This window comes from Oxyura jamaicensis, chromosome 20 (genome assembly GCF_011077185.1).
Source record: "Oxyura jamaicensis isolate SHBP4307 breed ruddy duck chromosome 20, BPBGC_Ojam_1.0, whole genome shotgun sequence".
Taxonomy (NCBI): Eukaryota; Metazoa; Chordata; class Aves; order Anseriformes; family Anatidae; genus Oxyura; species Oxyura jamaicensis.
The window spans coordinates 118734-136899 of NC_048912.1; the positions used below are offsets into that span (position 1 = coordinate 118734).

At 49.9% G+C, this 18166-nt stretch overlaps 1 protein-coding gene across 1 annotated transcript; it reads left to right on the plus strand.

Annotated features, from left to right (window-relative positions):
* Positions 1-1718: 1718 nt before the first annotated feature.
* On the plus strand, positions 1719-18127 carry MAP1LC3A (microtubule associated protein 1 light chain 3 alpha). The gene is made up of 4 exons (XM_035343746.1): positions 1719-1874; positions 11283-11338; positions 16337-16443; positions 16923-18127. Exons 1-4 carry the CDS (start codon positions 1835-1837, stop codon positions 17083-17085), a joined length of 366 nt encoding a protein of 121 aa, XP_035199637.1. The 5' UTR covers positions 1719-1834; the 3' UTR covers positions 17086-18127.
* The last annotated feature ends 39 nt before the right edge of the window (positions 18128-18166 follow it).

Genomic DNA, 18166 nt, shown 5'->3' on the forward strand with positions numbered 1-18166 from the left:
AAAAAACACTAATGCAAGTCAATTAAAAGAAGTTTGGGAAGCTTGAGGTATGGCTCTGGGCTGTGAATAGCAGCGCTTGAGGCCTCTACTAGAGGAATGGAGGCGATAACACTTTAGGACCACAAAAGCTAGAGTTGCAGAAATTAATGTTCTGTGGATCTTCAGACAAGTTGTGTGCAAGATTTTTCAGGAAAGCTGAGGCTGGAAGGAATAAAAACCCTCCTTCAACCATGTCCCATTTATGTAAGTACAATAACATGCTGAGAAGCTCCAGAGCTTCCATGGATCAGTGTCTTCTCTCACTCAAGGTGTATAAATAATGTTTTGTGGAATTATGGCCCTAGTCCTGTAACCTAGTCTGCATGGATAAAATAAGAGATCGGATCACTAAAATAAAAAGTGTTCCTTGTGCCTTCAAAAAGGGGTTGGCACTTTATAACAAAAATAATAAATCCTTCACCTGAGCACACAGTCTGTAAAGTTAATCAGCTTGCCTGAAGTCAACATCACTACTTCTGCTTATATATTTTCTGGTTAGATTGGGTGTATTTTGGAAATGAACGTCTTTACCTGTATCTTACAGCAGTGAAACTGAAGACTTTACATTTGTTCATCAATATCCAATTACTTTTGTGTGAGCAGGAAATACCCATTGTTTTAGCCCTGAAAGTAATTTGTTTCCTTTGTTGGGTGTTATAAATTTGCTCTCAATTAATTGACAGAGAGGGTCGTGTCCAATAATGCAAATGATTTTATTAAGTAAGCAGCCAACAAGCAAAACAGCGCTGGGCGGCCGGGGAGTCTCAGGCTCTACCAATGGCGCGCACCCACCCTCCCCCAGAATCTTCCTTGTATCGCCTGGTGGTTCCGGTATACGTGACACATCCTGGTATGTTCTGCGGCTGCTCATGCTGTTGCTAGGGGGTCGTCTCAGGCCCTTTGGTGGTCGTGAAGGTGAAGGCCGTAGTCTTCCTCTGCATTGTGACTCAACTTCTTTTCCCTTATCTGGTCATGTTGGCCCAGCATGAAGCAGGAAGGCAGGATGCTGCCAAACTAGTTAACAACTTATCAAGAAGTGGTTACATGAGCCTTGCAACAGTGACTTTAAGCACAAGATGAAAGAAGGGGGGGAAGGGGAGGGGGTGGGGGGGCTCCTCCCTCCTCCTTGCTGGTTTCAAGCGAATCCTTTATGTACTCCTTTGTTACATTAAGTAAGGAATTTCATAATGTCCAGCCAGGCGCTTCACAGTTTCTTATCACCCAGGAACCTTCACTACCCCCACTCTTCGAACAGAACAAAGACAATGAACAAACATTTATTGTATATTACATTGGGTAAACCTTGCAAGGAGAAAATACTTTGTTTTAGTTAAATATTTTTGTGTAAATAGGTGACAACGATCAGCATTAAAAATAAAAAATAATAAATAAACATGCTTTTATGTCTTTTTTTTTTTTTTAGCTGAGGCTGTGCTCACTTCTTCACCGTTCTGTGTCTGCCCGTGTTTACCACCGCAGACAATGAAACCCTCTGAGCAGAGCACAGCTTGCGTTGCAGCGTGCGTTTAGTAGGCATACGAAGCGATGTTTCCTAGCAAAACGCTGTCATTCTGTTTCCTGCCGGTCTTGATTTGGTCGCGGTAGCTCCGTACGCAGTCTGCTCCGGCTGTAGTCGCGCTGTGCTCTGCAGCCGCCCCGCCCTCCGGGGGCACAGAGGCCCCGCCCCGCCGGCGCTGCCCCTCAGGGGTGCTGCGGTGACGTCACCGCCCCGCTCCGCCGCAGTCCCCGCTGAACGGAGCTGCCGCTGGCACCGGCGCCCCGGCTCGGTCCCGCCATGCCTTCGGACCGGCCCTTCAAGCAGCGCCGCGCCTTCGGTGAGCCCATCCCGGTCCCTGAGCCGCGGGGACGGATCCGCAGGGGGTGGCCGGGCCGCATCTGGCTGCGGTGATCGGTCACGCGTGGTGGGAGGCGGCCGCCTGGGGAGCGGGGAAGGGGCTGGGGCTGGGGCTGAGCTCGGGGGACCCGCGGCCACCGGACCTCCAGGCTGGCCCCGTGGGGCGAGCAGGGCGGGGGGACCTGGCCTGGGGCTCCAGGACCTAGGGGAGGGAAGACGCACCGCGCCCCGCAGACCCCCGGGAAGCCGCTTTTCGCTTTTTTTTTTTTGAGCGGCCCCGGCTGGCGCGGGGGCCGCTCCTGCTGCAGGCCCGGCTGCGGCCCCCGGAGCTCTGAGCCCTGCAGGTTCCTCCCTCGCCTCCCGGGCGCTGTTAGCTCAAGCGCGCGGCGTTGTGCAGGGGCAGGCGGCTGCCGTGGAAGGCGCCGGGCCTGGTTGCCGAACCGATGGTGAAACCTGGTGGAACACCATCTGCTGCTTTTCCTGACCTCCGCCAGCTGACACTGGGGAACATGCTTGTTTCTGGCGGTTACAACGTCCTGAGCAGGACGGGATCGTTTGGGCGTTAGCCGCCAGGTGATGCCCGAACGAGGGCTACTGGTGCCAAACAGGAACTTGGGTGTCAGGTGCTGGCTAGGCGCTGGTTAGGGCATGTTTCCTATGAGAGGCTTTAAAACTGGAGTTTTTTCCTCCCGAAGTGCTGAGCCAACCCCTGACTGCACTATTGGAAACTGTACCTATTTGGCAATTTATTGTCACAACCCTTTCTGCCTTGAACACTTACCCAGCCTCCTCAGGCTGCAGCGACCCATCCAAGTAAACGTGCACAAACAAAAATCAGGTCTGTGTGCCTGCAGGATGCTTGCTTTGCTCACTGCTGTCTTATACTCTACTCTCCTAAGCTATTTGTTAAAAGCAATAAAGTCCTAAATCAAACCCTTAGTAACTACCTATTGCCAAACTGGTGAGATTCAGCTTTTTACAGTTAGGAGGAGTCTGGCTTGTGCCTTTCCACATTGCTCAGACTTTGCGCAAACAAAAGGAAAACAAAATCCGAAGCTCAGAGCAGTTAAAAGAAAGCAGGATTAAAATAGCCTGGGAGGGAAAAAGGGGGGTGAGGGAGTTTGGTGCTGGCAACTGCCTGTGCCGCTTGTTTCTGTGTACTTTCCTCTGCCCTTTTGCTCCCTCAGCTGACTGCTTTGCAGAGCTCAGCCAGGAGGAGGGGAAGGAGGAGGAGGCCTGGCAGCCCATGCAGTTGCTTTGGGTCAGGGCTGGAATTGCTTGGTTGGAGAAAGTAAATACAGCTTGTTTTCATCTTCAAATCATTACGCAACAGGAGCAGGAAGTGACTGTTTACAATGCAGTTGGAGAGGGCTGATGGAAAATATTTCCAGGGATAGTGTACCCTCAGAATGGCTTAATTTTTAAGGCTTCAAAACTTCAGAGAAGTGGAACAGTTAAAAAAAAAAAAAAAAAAAAAAAAAAAGAGTCAGGAATATGGCTGTTTACAAAAGCTGCCCAGGCTCTGGTTTGCTTGCTTTCACAGCAGTTGGCTTGGTCTGCCACCTCTTAGTGAAGATTCTGCTTTTCTCAGTGCCTGTTTTCTCCTTGTAGTTTTGGTATCGAGATTTGTTTTTCCATTGAGTTTCTTCTGTTTGTTCATCTGCTTTGTCTTGTGTCTATTCTGAATAAATTTTCTGGATTCCTGCTCATCGTGGTTGAGGACTTGAAAAAGGAACTGGATGAGAAACACCAAAGGTTGGAGATGAGGCATGCTGAGGGCACAGAGGCTGGCTTCCCCCATGACCCGAAGCACAGTGAGAGAGTGATGTCCTGTGAGCTGATCCAGCCCTTGGCACATCTGCAGCAGGGCATCTTTGGTCTGGATGCATGGGGGTAAAATCTGGTGGTGACCCTCAGCTCCCCCATGCTAATCCTTTCTGGGGATGCTGAGGCTGCTGTGTTCTGCTTAGTCAGGCCCATTGCAGGAGTTCAAAACAGTTTCCAGAACAAAGCAGTGGTCTGGGGCAAAGGAACAGGTTGTCCTGGCCTGCAGCCACATATGCCACTGCCCGATGACACCATCACACATCCAGTGAGGAGCGCGAGTCCTCTAGCAGGTTAGGTGGCAATGATGCCTCCCACTGTTCTCAGAGGGATTGTTCTGCAGCAGCTGCCCTGCTGTTGAGAGACCTCCAGCAAGCTTCAGGCTTTGCTTTGCTGCGGTGTGTAACGGGTGTGAGTATGGACATGGACCTTCCACCTCACCAGCCAGTCAGCTGAGCTCAGGTCTCGTAGCGAGCCAGCCTCGTGCCTTGGCGTCCTGTTGCAACTGAGGCGCTTTGCAAGGAGACATACATGTGTGTCCTGGAGCCCCTGGCTAGGTGACAGACTGAGGTTTGACCTCAGCCTCTACGCGCTGAATATTCCCATTCTGGATTCAGTTCCCTGGGAGACATGCCTTCAGGTCTGGGAACACACTTCTCTTCACAGAAAAGGCAGCAATAGATGTGTGTAGAACTGAATTCCGTCTCCACTTGGCTCCAGGGAAAAATAAAGCATTGCCTTCTCTGGGGACTCACCTAGTATAAGCTGGCCAAGCTTGTATCAGTTGAAAGACCACCAATGGATGAACTGTCTCTGCTACGCTCCATCCTGTGCTTGTCATACCTGTTTTGTGTAATGGTCACTTAGAAAAACATCCTGGTCTTGGTCTGAGGTTGGTTGCAGGGTCAGCTTGTCCTCACGCTCTGTGCTTTGAGTGTTCACGCTCTCGCAGCTGTGCTTTAACAGATGGAGCTCCTTGAAGTGAGGTTTGCTGTCTCACCTCCATGCCTGGTGGCCTCTACCTCCTTGTATTAATCACAGAGGATGTTCTGTGACGTGATTTGACATGGGGTTAATTAACAGCATCGACAAAAATACTCATACAAGAGGAGTTAACATGTTGAAAACAAATGCCAGTGAGATGTATAGACTGCAAATATTTATTATATATACATATATATACATTATTTATATAATATATATATATAATGTATATATATATATATTACATATATATATAATGTAAGCTCCCAACTGGCAGCCAGGAATAAGGCCTGTGTGTCTCTCGGTCCTTACTTGATACTTTCTTCACTGCAAAAGCTGAAGATAACCCCTCAAACCAGAAGGGCAGAGGTTCCAATGAGTCCTGGACCGGTGAATTCGCATCTGCCACTGCTGAGCTGTGGCCACGGCCTGGTCATCGCCCTTGGAATCAGCCTGCCTTCTGCTGCCAGTCAAAGGGGAACACTGCCATCAGAACCCTGTCCCTGGTCTCCCGGGACATCACCCTGCTCGTGCCAACACCTGTGGCCGACCTGCTGTGTGTACACACCACTAACTGTGGTTGGGGCATTGTTTGATGCCTTTTGTCTTGAAGGTGGTTTGGGAATGGGCTTTGAGGGAAAACAAAGGAATATATCTTAGTCTCTTGTGCCTGGCACGTCTCCCCAAATAGGCCCTGCAAATCTCTGCATGTCCAGGCATGCTTGTTTTCAAACAACAATGACCCGGCCTCTGCAAAGTCTCTCTGTACATGTGCAGATGTGTTCTGCCTTGTGGTTGTTGGGAGTGCCAGTCCTTTGCTTGAGCAACTTGAAGCGTCCCGAGTGGTTCTGAGAAATGTGAGTACATTCCTGCTATCCTGGAGGCTCGGGAATGCGGAGAACAAACAAAAGGCGGAGAGAAGGAAGCCCTTGCAGAGGACAGCCTTCTGGCTGCTCATAAGAAAGGAACTTGTAGTTCTTTTTCCAGGGCTAGTGAAACTGTGACTAAACATTGAGTGAAAAAGCCAGTTCTTTATCTGGAGCACTGATGTAAACACAGTGTGTACAATCCAAACATGGCACAGAAGGTATGACTTGTTTGCCCCCCATGCTCAGGGGAGAAGCTTTCAACATCTGCTTTCTCCTCTGTTTCTTGTGCTTTTTACACAGTCCCTGTCCCTGGAAGCAGAGCTATTGGCTTTTCGGTGCCATTTTGCGGCAAGGGTGCACTAAAGCCTCTTCTTGGTTAACTTCATCTGATGGGAAGAGAAAACATCTGGTCTGATGTAACAAGACAGTGATTTCTTCTCCTGTCTGAGTACACTACATCCATCCTCTCTGTGGCATCTAGGCTGATGCTTCCAGCTGCCCCTGGGCTGTAAGTGAAGAGGGGAGATCGAGGGTCCAAGCCCCTGCAGTGCTGTTCAGTTTAGCAGGGCCCCTTCTCTTGGCCTGCATGCAGCTTCTCAAGCGTGGGCTCCACAAAGAGGTACAGGAGCATCTTCCCCTGTGCCAGGCCCGCTATGAGGCTGTCCATGCGTGTGGAGCAGAGCTGTATCTTCCTGATAACACCCCCCATCACATCATGATGATGTGATTCCAGACTTCTCTGGCTCTCCTCGTTTCGCTGTGTGTGCTGGAGCACACAGCTCTGGCACTGCTGTGTTGGGGGTGTCCCTGGACAGGTGCAGAGAGGAGAAGCCCTGAATTGCCCTGTCTGAACAATGGAGGCCTGGCGCTCCCCTTGAGTGTTCATGGCAGGGGGACACAGAGCTGTGTGATCAGGGATCATGTTTCTTGGCATGAGTTTAGACTTAGCAGCTGCTGCGTGGCTCTGCTTGGTGATGAGCGGAGCCTTTACCACAGATGTTTCAGGTACAAATGCTCCTCCCTGGAGGTAGGCTCAAAATCATGCTCGCATTGTGAAACCACTAAGAAAATGGAGTGTGATTCCTGTTTAATCTATTTGTAAGCTCTACCTCTGATACCTTTCAGTGACAGTGGAGCATAACTCTCTACCTGCACCATGTCGCAGAGACGTACTTTGTGTTGGATAGCAAGTTCAAAACAGCGGGTTTTGTCCTGAGTCCTCCCACCCATCCAGAGGCCCCCAGCTTTGCAGACAAAAGAAGAAAGCTAGAAACAGTGATCACAATCATTGCCAAGTTGCTGTAATGCTGCTGTCCCACTTGGCCTGGGACAATGGCCCTTTTTCAGCAGCAAGGACTTCCTGGGGCAGGGCTGGCCTCACCAGCTTCATCCTTCTGTCCTGGATGTGGGAGTCTCCCTCTTACTCCTCCTGCAGTGCCACGGGCCTGAGACTGAGCTCTCCAGCACCAGGCAGGGACAGGGCAGGTTAGCTGTGGTGTGAGCCGTGCAGATAAACAGGGGTGTATTTCCTGGTAGGTAGAGGAGTCAGGCCTTAGGGCAGCATGTTACATAAATATTTGACATTCATCTGGAATGACCTGCATAACTTGTCTATGTCATTGGCAGTTGCCAGCTCATCCCAATTGCATCCTTATTTCAGACTATCCAATTCCTCCCTCCTTGCAGAAGATCTCTTGGTGGGAGGACCATGCTCGAGCAACACTCTGCCCTGGGACTGAGCACAGCAGCTTCTTGGGGAAACGTGTTTCTGCATCTGCTTTGGATGTGAGGCAGATCCAGCCCCACGCTGGCTGGCAGAGCGCCTCGCAGGTGGCAGAGACAGCCCCGGGGCTTCCCGAGTGCTCTTGCTCAGCTCCGGTGCTGTTGACCTTGCAGCATGTTGATAGCATGTGCAGGTGGTGTTTTCAAATTCAAGTCACAGTGTTGCAGTTGGTCACAGGCAGCAGAGCTGGTCACCGAGTTCATCTCCTGTCCCCTGAAAAATGCTGCCCCTTATGCAACTGCACTGTTGGAGAATTTGCCATGTGTTCTTATGTTCCACCATCTGTATCTTTTGTCTGATTAAGCTCTTGCACACCCAGGGCTGTCCTTTCATCCTCATCCTGTGTCTGCATGGTGTTCGGCACAGCCAAGCCCCATGTCCCGTAGCCAGAGTTCCTGGGCGCTTCTGACAAACAGGTTCATGCTCTGAAAGTCATAAAATTTTCCACTGTTGTCCTTAACTGGCATAATGATCTCATCCTATATTGCCATGGGAGATGTTGCATGTCCACATCTTTGGGAGAACAGCTTGGGAAGGACCTCATTCAAGAAAACAGCAGAGATTCCTGTGCTTGGGACAATTTGCAAGCTTTGTTGTTCATGCTTAACAGATGAAACAGCAGTTGGGGGAGAGAGACGATTTTCCTGACATATGCACTACTACAGAAATACTTCTGTCTTTCAATAGGCTCTAGCAGTGAACTTTTTTTTTTTTTTTTTTTTTTTTTTTTTTTTCAGGAACAGCCAATAAAAAGCATGTTTTTTATCTTACTGCCATTTTGAGCTTTTGCATCCTGGCAGTATAAGCCTGGCTCCCCTCGTGGCAGATGAAAGGTGCCTGCACCTGGGAGCAGAGGCAGTGCTTCTCCCCTCTGGTGGCTGTCTGCAGTTTTATTTGCCTTTGCACAGCCCTTTTGAAATAATGGCCTTATTTCCTTTGGGCCTCCTCCCCCGCCCCCCGGCTGGAGTCCCTGAGCTGCCAAAATGCAGAGAGGTGTTTGGCTTGTCCTTGTGGCGGGGAGAGACCAGAGGAAAAATGAGGGTATGGGATGGGTCCTGTAAACAGGTCTCGTTCACCTATCAGCCAAGGCTTGACTGTAGCCAGGTGCTGCAGCAAAGGGGAAAGTCTTAACCTCAACTAGCACGACTAGAATTCAGGAGAAGAACAAGGCTTGTAAGATCAGACCTGCAGCATGTGAAGTGTGACTGCAGACACTGCTGGCAGAAGGGGAGGGAAGCTGTGAGGGAAGCTGCCTGCTGGCAGTGCCCTTCATGGCCTGGGGCTGGGCTGTCCCCTGTCAACAGCCGCTGCACACTCCTGATCCCTGCTCCATCCTTTCTTACGGTTTTCTCTTTATTCCTGTGATTTACTTAATTAGTCCACATGTGAGCTAAATTAAAGATAGTAGTATATAGCCATTCTGTGCTGCAGGGTGTTGAGGATGCTTTCTTGAGGCAGAGGATCCACATCCACTTCTGTTGTGCACATAGAAATAACCCCGTTGTGCAGGGCTTGGTGCAGGATGGCTTCTTCGTATTCCCAGCCCTACTTGGGTAAGAGATAATCTTAGAAGTAATTGGTGCACTAAGACTAAGAGGGGACTGCATGTGCTCCTTAGGAGATCTTTCCGTGTCCTGGAGACTTATGCCTATATCTTCAGGTACCTGGACAGCTTAGGTGGGGTTGCCCTGAACTGCTTTCCTGAAGGTCGACTCTGAAACAGACGGCCCCTGGAGCAAAGCAGCACATTCTGCCATTGCATTGTGATAATGCCAGTCTGCTGGGTCCCACAGGGTCCTCTGGGATGAGAGAGATTGAGAGAGGCTGCAAAAGCTCCAACCCCTGTGAGCAGAAGGACCAGATCCTGGGTATGTGGCAGATCTTGGAGGGTGTGAATCGGCAGCTGTAGCTCCAACTAGTGAGAACTTCAGAGCTGATGGCTCATGCCCTGAATTCCTGCTGGCTTTGAGGAAGCTCATCCACATGGCAACATCTCTATAGTATGCAGAGAGATGCAGGACAGTGTGGATACTGAAGCTGGAAAAACAAAGCATTCTGCAGGCTATGTTAGTCCCCAGCAGATCTGAGTCAACAGCAGTCAGGTTATCTAAGTATGTGTGCCAATGTGCTGTCCGCTCCTGCTGCAGGCTTGCAGGCTTTGGGATGCGCTGTGGAGTGCAGCGAGCAGTGGGAGCAGGGCTCTGCAGGAAGGCAGGCATGTGCCACAGGCTGGCTGTTCCCTCTGGGTGCCATGCACTCCCAATAGGGTGCCATTGTACCAGCATCACCTGTGCTGATCTCTGTAACTCCTCAGTGACTGAGACCTCAGGAAAGTTGGCTCCTTCATGGGATAACTCTGTATGCCCTGGATCATTGGATAGGGTGAAATGGAAGCATGAGGAAACACATCTCCAATCATGAAAGCCGAAATAAGTATGGCCAAATTTTTCATTCACTCCAAATCATCTTGCTGTCTTGCTAGCCCATGAAGCCCTATAGAAGGCAGGTCTAGCTGTTCCTAGCAGAGGGATGCTTTCCTCTCAGGGGAGGCAAAAATAATGCTCAAAAATTTCTGTGATATGGTGATTTAGTAGCCTTGTGGCCTCTGAAGAGTTCCAGGCTGTTCCCAAAGTAGTATCTAGCCAAATCTGTAAGCAACAAGGTTTTATTGAGTAGAGGAGAAATGCTCAAAACTTTTGGGGAGAAAATATAATACAGTCACCTGCACTTGCCCTTACCTCAGCACTTGTAGGTCAGGAGGCACTAACTGAGGCAGGCAGCCAGGCTTGGGGCAGGTGCTGTGGGCAGGGTGATTCAGGACAGGGCCTATGATACCAAGATCTTCTATGAGATGTTTGCATGTCTGGGCAGCCCATAGTTATTGGCCATCACCCCTGGCTCACACACTGTGGTCAGTGACACTGATTCCTCAGTGCATTTCAAAGTCTGCAGGCTGCGCGTTACCTCCGAGGGCTGCAGTGTCCCAGGAGGAGGCTGAGGGCCGCTGTGTCCCTGTGCAGGACACACAGCCCGCTGGCACCCTGCTCGGCTTCCCCACCCTCCAGTTTTGAATTGGGGTGGAAAGTGGAGGTTCTTCTGGCAGAGCAGTGGGGGAGAGGGGAATTGAAATTCTCCTGTCAGCTCAAAAAGTGTGCAGGCTTTTATGTGCTGCCTGCTGTCTGTGTCAGTGACTGTGAACTCTGCAAGAAGATGTGTTAGAATGTCTGGGAGTAACTGCAGGAAAAAAATCTTAGAGCGTGTGAGTCCTTCTCCTTGCTTAACTTTGTTTCCCTGTTTCCACATCAGGTCTAGAAATACTTTCTCTCAGGCCAAGAGCTGTTGTAGCTGCAGGTCTGTGATGATAAAGGAGTCCTACTTGACAAGGTGTATCTCTTTAGGACTGAGGCACTCTGCCAAGTAGTGCTTGCAAGTGCACAGCAGGCAGAAGGAAATGGCTAAAACCAAGTCCCAGATGGAGAATCATCTGAGGAAGTAGCCAGGAGACACCAGGAGCCTGAGCTTCCAGAGTTGAGACCCTAAAGCTGCTGCTGCTTCCTGGCACTGATGGTTATGAACTCTGTTTGCTCACGTGGATTTAGGAATACGGCTTTAAAATCCTTACAGTCTTACTTCAGTCACTTTGTTTCCATGTGTTTTGGCCAGTTTTACCAGGCAGGGTGGCACTTCCCATCTTTGGGGAGGCGATTGGGGTGGTGAGAAGCCATAAAGGTCTGCTCACTGAAGCTGAGATTGTGCTGACAATCTCACTGCTGCAAAATATGAAGCAGTGGCCCACAGAACAGAATTTGTATTTCTTTTGCCATGTCCCTCCTGTCAGTTTGTAGCTTGTAGGGTAGTTGCTTCATTTTGATTTGAATTAGCACAGCCAGATGTTCCTAACTTCCTTGTTTTACTTTTTTCTTTCCAGTGGATCGTTGTAAAGAAGTACAGCAGATCCGAGATCAGCATCCAAACAAAATCCCAGTAAGTGCTGATTCTTGCTCTTCTCATAATTAACTGTTAAAGTAACTTCACTTGTGTTGCTGGGGCTTCCTATGCATTGGAATAAGCAAAAGGGTTTGAGCCTGCAGCTCTGTGAGATTGGGAGAAGATGGCCCAGATGGAGAGGGCTCACGTCACACCCTCCATGCTGGCAGGACTCGCAGCAAGCTGTGTTGCAGCTGCTGCCCTCTTCCTGCATCTCCAGTTTCTACTCCAGGCCTTTGGGTGAGTCCCCTTTTGCTGTGACAGAGGACCTGGAGGATTTGCAGCGTGCATGGCTTGGCTTTGTGCCCAGGGAAAGACAAATCTCTTGCCATGAGAGTGCTTCCTGAGGGGGTGAGGAAGAGCACTCTATGGGAAGAGCACTGTTGGTGTGTTTGTCTCACCCCACTAGAGACAAAGGAGTAGATAACCTGAACTCTACCTGAAAGAAGGAGTTTTTTGCTTGTGTTTGAAGGAAAATCACATCCTAGGATGATGCCTCGCTGTGTTTAAGATTTTCTGGCACATCTCATAAGGAGATAGGACAGCCCCCAGCTTTTACCTGTGTTTCACTATCCACTTTATGCCAGGGGCTGGCTTTCTGTCTCCACATTTCCTGAAGCTGGCTACATTTCCATGGCAAGAAATGCTGACTGCAGCAACACACAGCTCCTACTGAGGAGGCTGTGGGTGTGTGTCAGGGGTTGCTGCTTCCACTTGGTTCTCCTGGGAAGGAACCTCCAGCTGAGGCTGGCAGGTGGCTATGGGGTGACTCTGCCTCAGCTTCATGCCTCCTTGCTGGGAGCTCTAGCCACAGCCTGCAGCAGATGCTTTAGAAACCCATCTTCTGCCCCATTAGAGGATGGGCTCAGCTTATGCCTGCCCATTGGCCTCACCACTTACCGGCTCCAGCACTCTCCTTCTGGAGCCCATTGAAGTTGGGCCTTTGAGGAGCAGCTGCAAGCTTCAAACCAGCTCTGTTGAGTTGAAGGGTCTAAAATCAAAGAGGAACAATCCTGTTCAACCCAGCCTGCACTGGGGGTAGCAACAGGAGCAAGCCCAGGGCACTTCAATTCTCAGCTAAATGAGATCTGGTGACTCATGGACAGTGGTGCTGCAGAGGGAAGGCCAAGGCTGTGTTTGTGCTGTGCAAAGAAATATCTGCCAGGTTATAGGGTTAAACAAACAAACACGTCTGCACACTCACAGAGGAACACAGAGATGCAGTGTCAGGGGACCCAAAATAATACCCTGTCTCAGGACAGCGGTGGATGGAAACTTGAGTTATGTACTCGGAGGAACGGACAGCCTTCCCTGGGCTCCTGCCAGGGCTGTGCAGGGACCCTCAGCTTCAGCGTCCAAGGCCAACAGACATCAATATGAGTAAATGCCAGAGTGCCTTTGGGACTGAGTGGACACTGTACCTATTCCCACTGTGGGACTTCCACCCCGCTCAGCTGGACAGGGGGAGGCTGTTGATGATGGTAGCATTTACAGGAGTGTTGATCTTTGTGGCTGGCTATGTGTGGAGATCTGTATGTGTTATACACATGCATTGCTGTGTGTGCACATGCCTCCTGGGAATACATCCTTAGCCTTACTGATGATTGGACTTGGGGACATGGAGCCACAGCAGCCTTGCCTATGTCAGGTTGTCACATCTGGTCCCATTCCCTAACAAAATCCCTTACATCTCCAGTCTGGGCCCCACAACAAGAGATGAGTTTGTGGATGTTGCCCAGGCCTCTGCTGCAGTGGGACCGTGTCTCCCCAGGCTCTGCCCTAAGCCTTCCCACCTGTGCTGAGCTTGCTTTATGTCTGCAGAGGGTTCCCACCACGAGAGGGGGTGTCCCATGCTGAGGAACCCCTGGGCTGGGGCAGCAGCTTGGGAGAGGTTCTGTATACAAGCCCAGTGGCTTCAGGGATGTAATATTAGCATTTGATCATCCATTTACCTCCAGAGCTACACAATAACTTCTCGTCCATTGGCCACCTGTTCCTTTAGCCATTACCCGAATAGCAGCTCATGCTTTGGAAATAGAAACTCTTGGAGCTGTTCTACATGACAGACCCTGTGTCTGCTCAAGGCACAATGCAGCTGTTGCTTTAACAGCTGCGACATCTTCCTCAGCCCATTCTTGGATTAATTGAAAGGCTTTTCTTGGTGGGATGGAACTGTCTGGTAATTAGAGATAGCTACCTCTGTCTTTTTTAGACATGAGTGAGAAGTGAGACACAGCCCAGGTGTACAGGGCCCTCTACAGCTGAAGGTGTACGTGCAAGCAGTTGCTGTGTAGCTGCCCCTTTGTGCACATTCCTGTTAAAATCCTGAGCTCCAGGTGTTGCCTCTGTATCTCCCAGTGGCCAGAGCTGCATTCCTGTATGTGACTGTTGCAAGAGTCCAGCCCCTTGAAACTGTTCGTCTACCTGTAGCCAAAATACTCACTTGTGAAAGTGAAACTCAAATTAAACAGAATAGGATGGCTTTGTTTGTGCTTGCCTCCCCTCCTGCAGGGAGTAAGGGAAGTTAGGAAGTAGGTAAGTACATAAAATCACTCTTTGAGCCAGACCCTATATGGCAAAAGGGAGCAATACCTGTTTTTTTATGGTCTTTTGCTCTGGAAAAAGAGGAGACACATGGCCAGTGTGAGTACATGGGTGGATTGAGGGACCCTTCATATGTTGGTTGTCCTGTTTCTTTGGCTCCTGGGTTTCCCTTGTGTGATCTTTGGGGATGGGCTCTTCAGGTGGTGTTTAGGTGCAGAACTCCCACCAAGGTACCACTTGTACCTTGTACCACTCCCTTGTCTGGGCAATGCCTGGGGTGCAGGCTCTGTGCTAGGGGAGTGTCCTGTTACACCAGACTGGGAAGCTCTGCAAGTGATGAGCAGGCTGTGGAAGGAGCAGAGCCACCTCTCAGTGCTGTCTCCTGGGGGGACCGAGCTTGGCTCGAGTGCAGTGTCCTGCAGTCCCCTGCCTTCTGCTGGCTGCTGTGACTGGCAAGGTGCCTCTCTCCAGCACTGTTACTAGCTGGGCTTCAATTTGTTCCAGGCCAACATCCTTGGAGATTCCTCTCTGCAGGGGAGAAATGAGTCTCAGTAGCTAGTGGTAAATAAAGGCTGCAGTGCCCTCAGCTTTCTCTGTCTTGCAGGGTGGCAGCTTGGTGGTGGTGTCTGGGAATACCACCTTGTTCTCACTCCAGACTTCTCCCTTGCTGCTTCTGCTTGTGTTTAGCCTCACCTCCGCAATCCCTTCCACCACAGCAGGGGCTGACAAGCAGTGAAGGGCCACAGGCAAGTCCCAGTTGGCGTCCGTGTCCTTGGCCCCACTGTTCTGTTCCCCACAGCTCTGCATGGGGCATATGGCATTGCATGCGCTGCATATGCAGGGCTGCTCCTAATGGAGGTGCAGCCACACAAAAGGCGTGTTGTTCTGTGATTCATTCCCATCTTGTAGGTGTTGAGAACTCTCCTGGCTGTCTGGGAACAGCAAGACGAGTGCTGGTGAGGGGACCCTTCTCCAGGGCAGCCTCTGCTGCAGAGGGAGAGAGCAGGAGTGGGAATAGAGTGGGCAGGAGACCTTTTGCACTGGGAAGGGATCTGGGTGTTCTTCCACTGCACTTCTGACTGGGTCTGCAGGGACCCCAGAAACGCTCAGTGCTTTTATTTGTGGTCAGGCAGCAGGAGCTGCCTTGCTGCTGCTGACAAAAGCCGGTGTGTCAAGGCAAATCAAGCAGTGTTCCCTGTTCCTTCTGGATCCATGGAGCCATCTTCTGGGCAGCATGATCTCTGCATGCTGCTCCGTGCCCCTGCTGCCAAAGGCGTTTTTGGTCTCCCATCTATTTTTTTTGGAAAGGAGCTGGGAAAATGATCCACGGGAATTACCTTATAGTGAAAAATAATGGTCAGTCTCAACTTGCAGAAGACAATGAACTGATTAGTATATAAGTGTCCTTCTGTGGAGAAGATAGCTTAGGGACTGGAGAGATCTGGGAGTCAGTGTCACTGTAATGGGAATGTATTGAGCTTTATAAGAAATATCATTAATACCATGTAAATACCTAGCTCCTTCTTTCTTAGTATGCAAATAGTACATTTCCAGGTTGGTTTAGAATAGTGATTGTAGCTGTCAGCAGACATTCCTTAAGAGAAGAAATTCATTAATTATTGGTGGGAAAACTGAATAGAAATCCTTGTTTTGTCTTTTCAGAGTGTAGGTGTGTAACTTTGCCAAGCAAGATCTCTTGAAAGACGAGGAGGACAGGCTGGGCTGTTCCCTTGGTGGCACTGTGCTGAAGTGTCATGGAAGCTCCCTGCCACCGGGATAAGTGGCCATGGGTTCTGATGCATTTTGGAGTCAGTGTGGCTGACTGTTACCATGAGGAAGGGAACTGGCAAAATCCAACCCCACCTTTCTGAAGGAATGCCTTGGATGACTTTGCAGTTATTTATAAAAACTTTGCTTGTTTGGGAATATCCACAGCTTTTCCCAAACTGCAGCAGCTCAGCTTCATGGCACAGAAGGGATGGAAAATGTCTCCTGCTATGCAGAGGCTGTGTGGTCAGGACTGATCAGGTTGAGCAAGCTCCTCTTTCTCTCCACGCCCTCTCTACCATGTGTATGGGGAGTTGGGCCCTTCGCTCAGTTTTTGGTAAGTCTGAAAGTGATGTTAAAATACACTTTGCTGCTATTACAGATCTTCTGCATGTTAGGGGAGGCATCAGTCCGCTAGGGTGTACTGTTTCTCAGTCAGCCAGAGCAGTTGATGTTTTAGTTCACTTATCTTGGATGCTCTCCACTGTTTGGCTCTGGCAGACAGGCTGGGGCTGAAGAGCTGTCTGCAGCCAACCTGGCGGTCACTGCTTGTGTCCTTTTTTGTTTCTCTGCGGGGAGAAACAAAGTGGGGCCTTACTTCAACTTCTCCACTTGTATGACCTTGAGGCTATGGCTTGGGGCACTGTAAACTGAGGCTAACCCTGCTGTTGACTTTCTCCCCAGGTCATCATTGAACGCTATAAAGGGGAGAAACAGCTGCCAGTGCTGGACAAGACCAAGTTCCTTGTCCCAGACCATGTCAACATGAGTGAATTGGTCAAAATAATCCGGTGAGTAGGGTGGCCCTGACATGCTGTGAACACAGAGAGGTGGGGCAAGGGTGAGGCAAAGGCAGCTGCTGAGGGTGAGGATGGAGGACAGCACCGTGTTGTTGTAGTATGGACCAGTTGTTTGTGTGAGGGATGCCCAGCACCTGATGAAGGACTATGACCTCTCTCCCTCACAGGACGCTTCATGAGCTGACAAGGGGGACTCCAGTTCCCTTCCTGTATCCTTCAGCTCAGCTGGAAGAGTCCTCTCTGCTTTGCCCGAGGCAGCAGTGTTTGGAGAAAGGAGCTTTGCAGAGCCCCAGCTCCTGAGGCCTTAGAGCCCCTAGCAGCTCAGCATGGCTCACCAGCAGCATGTCCTGAGCGTATGGGAGGAGGTCCTGGTTGTGCTGGCCCAGTCCTATGTGAACAGCGTCATGGGGGGAGGCAGAACTTGCTCTCACAGTGAGTTGACCCGGGTCCTCCTGCCCTTGTCCCTCCAGGCGCCGCTTGCAGCTGAATCCCACCCAGGCTTTCTTCCTGCTGGTGAACCAGCACAGCATGGTGAGCGTGTCCACGCCCATCTCAGAGATCTATGAGCAGGAGAAGGATGAGGATGGCTTCCTCTACATGGTCTATGCTTCCCAGGAGACCTTTGGCTACTGAGGCCTGCTGAGAGGCGGCATGTGGAGACAGACGAACTGTGGTGCGCAGGCCCCTGGCCTTGGGAAACCGCACAATCGGGGGCTCGCAAGAGGGGACCTGTGCTGACTCCCTTCCTCTCCCTCCCCTTCCTTTCACCCTCTCACCAAAGAGGCTCATGGTGTGTACTGGACTCACACAACCCTTCACCTCTGTGTAGATAGTTTTGTTCCCTCCATACGCATGCACCTGTGTGCGTGTAGACCTGCAGACACCCAGGCGCACAAATTGGGCCTCAGCTTCCCGTCCCATCCCCTTAGCGTAACCCCTGCTGCTCTCACTGTGTGTATGTGCGTGTTTCTAGCCTACTGCCAGAATGGTTTGGCCAGTGGTGGAGAGAGGTGTCCTGGGACACTGAAGAGGACACTGTCACCTTCACTTTCAGCAAAGGGAGAGCTGCCTCCTTCTCCCAGACACTAATAAAGGGCAAGAAGTCTGCAAAAGCAGCAAACAAATGTTATCGTTGCTCCTGAGTTTTAATTGAATTATACCTGTATCAGATTCTTGGTGCTACTGAGTAGATGTAGGCATCTCTATAGGACTGTGGACAATGTATATTCTTTAGGTTTTTGTTTTTTGTTTTTTTGAGGAATAGGTTGGAATGGGGAGAGGGTAATTTTTCCTGTTTTCTGTGGGTAAATCAGGCTTTGTTGCACTTTAAGTCATAGTAGATGTCAGAGTGAAATTTACCTTTAATTTATACAGGTTTGCCATATATAGTGCTGCTCCTCTGTTGACAGTTGTACCTAGATTGTATTTGCTTTTTTTTTTTTTTTTATAGAACTTATTTCCCTTCTCTGTCTCTTCATTGCATGCAATTTTTCAGTCTCAATGTGACAATGAGTTTGTTCAAGGAATGTAATGATTTGTATTTGCTGTGTTCCCATTCCTGTTTTTCATGTATTATACCAAAAAATGTATATGATAAAATTCCACCCAGTTTAATCTATACAAAGGTACATATATAAATATATATATAATAAATATAAATTTAAGTTGTGTCTTATAGGAATGTTCTGTTTCCATCTCATTTTTCTATGTTAAC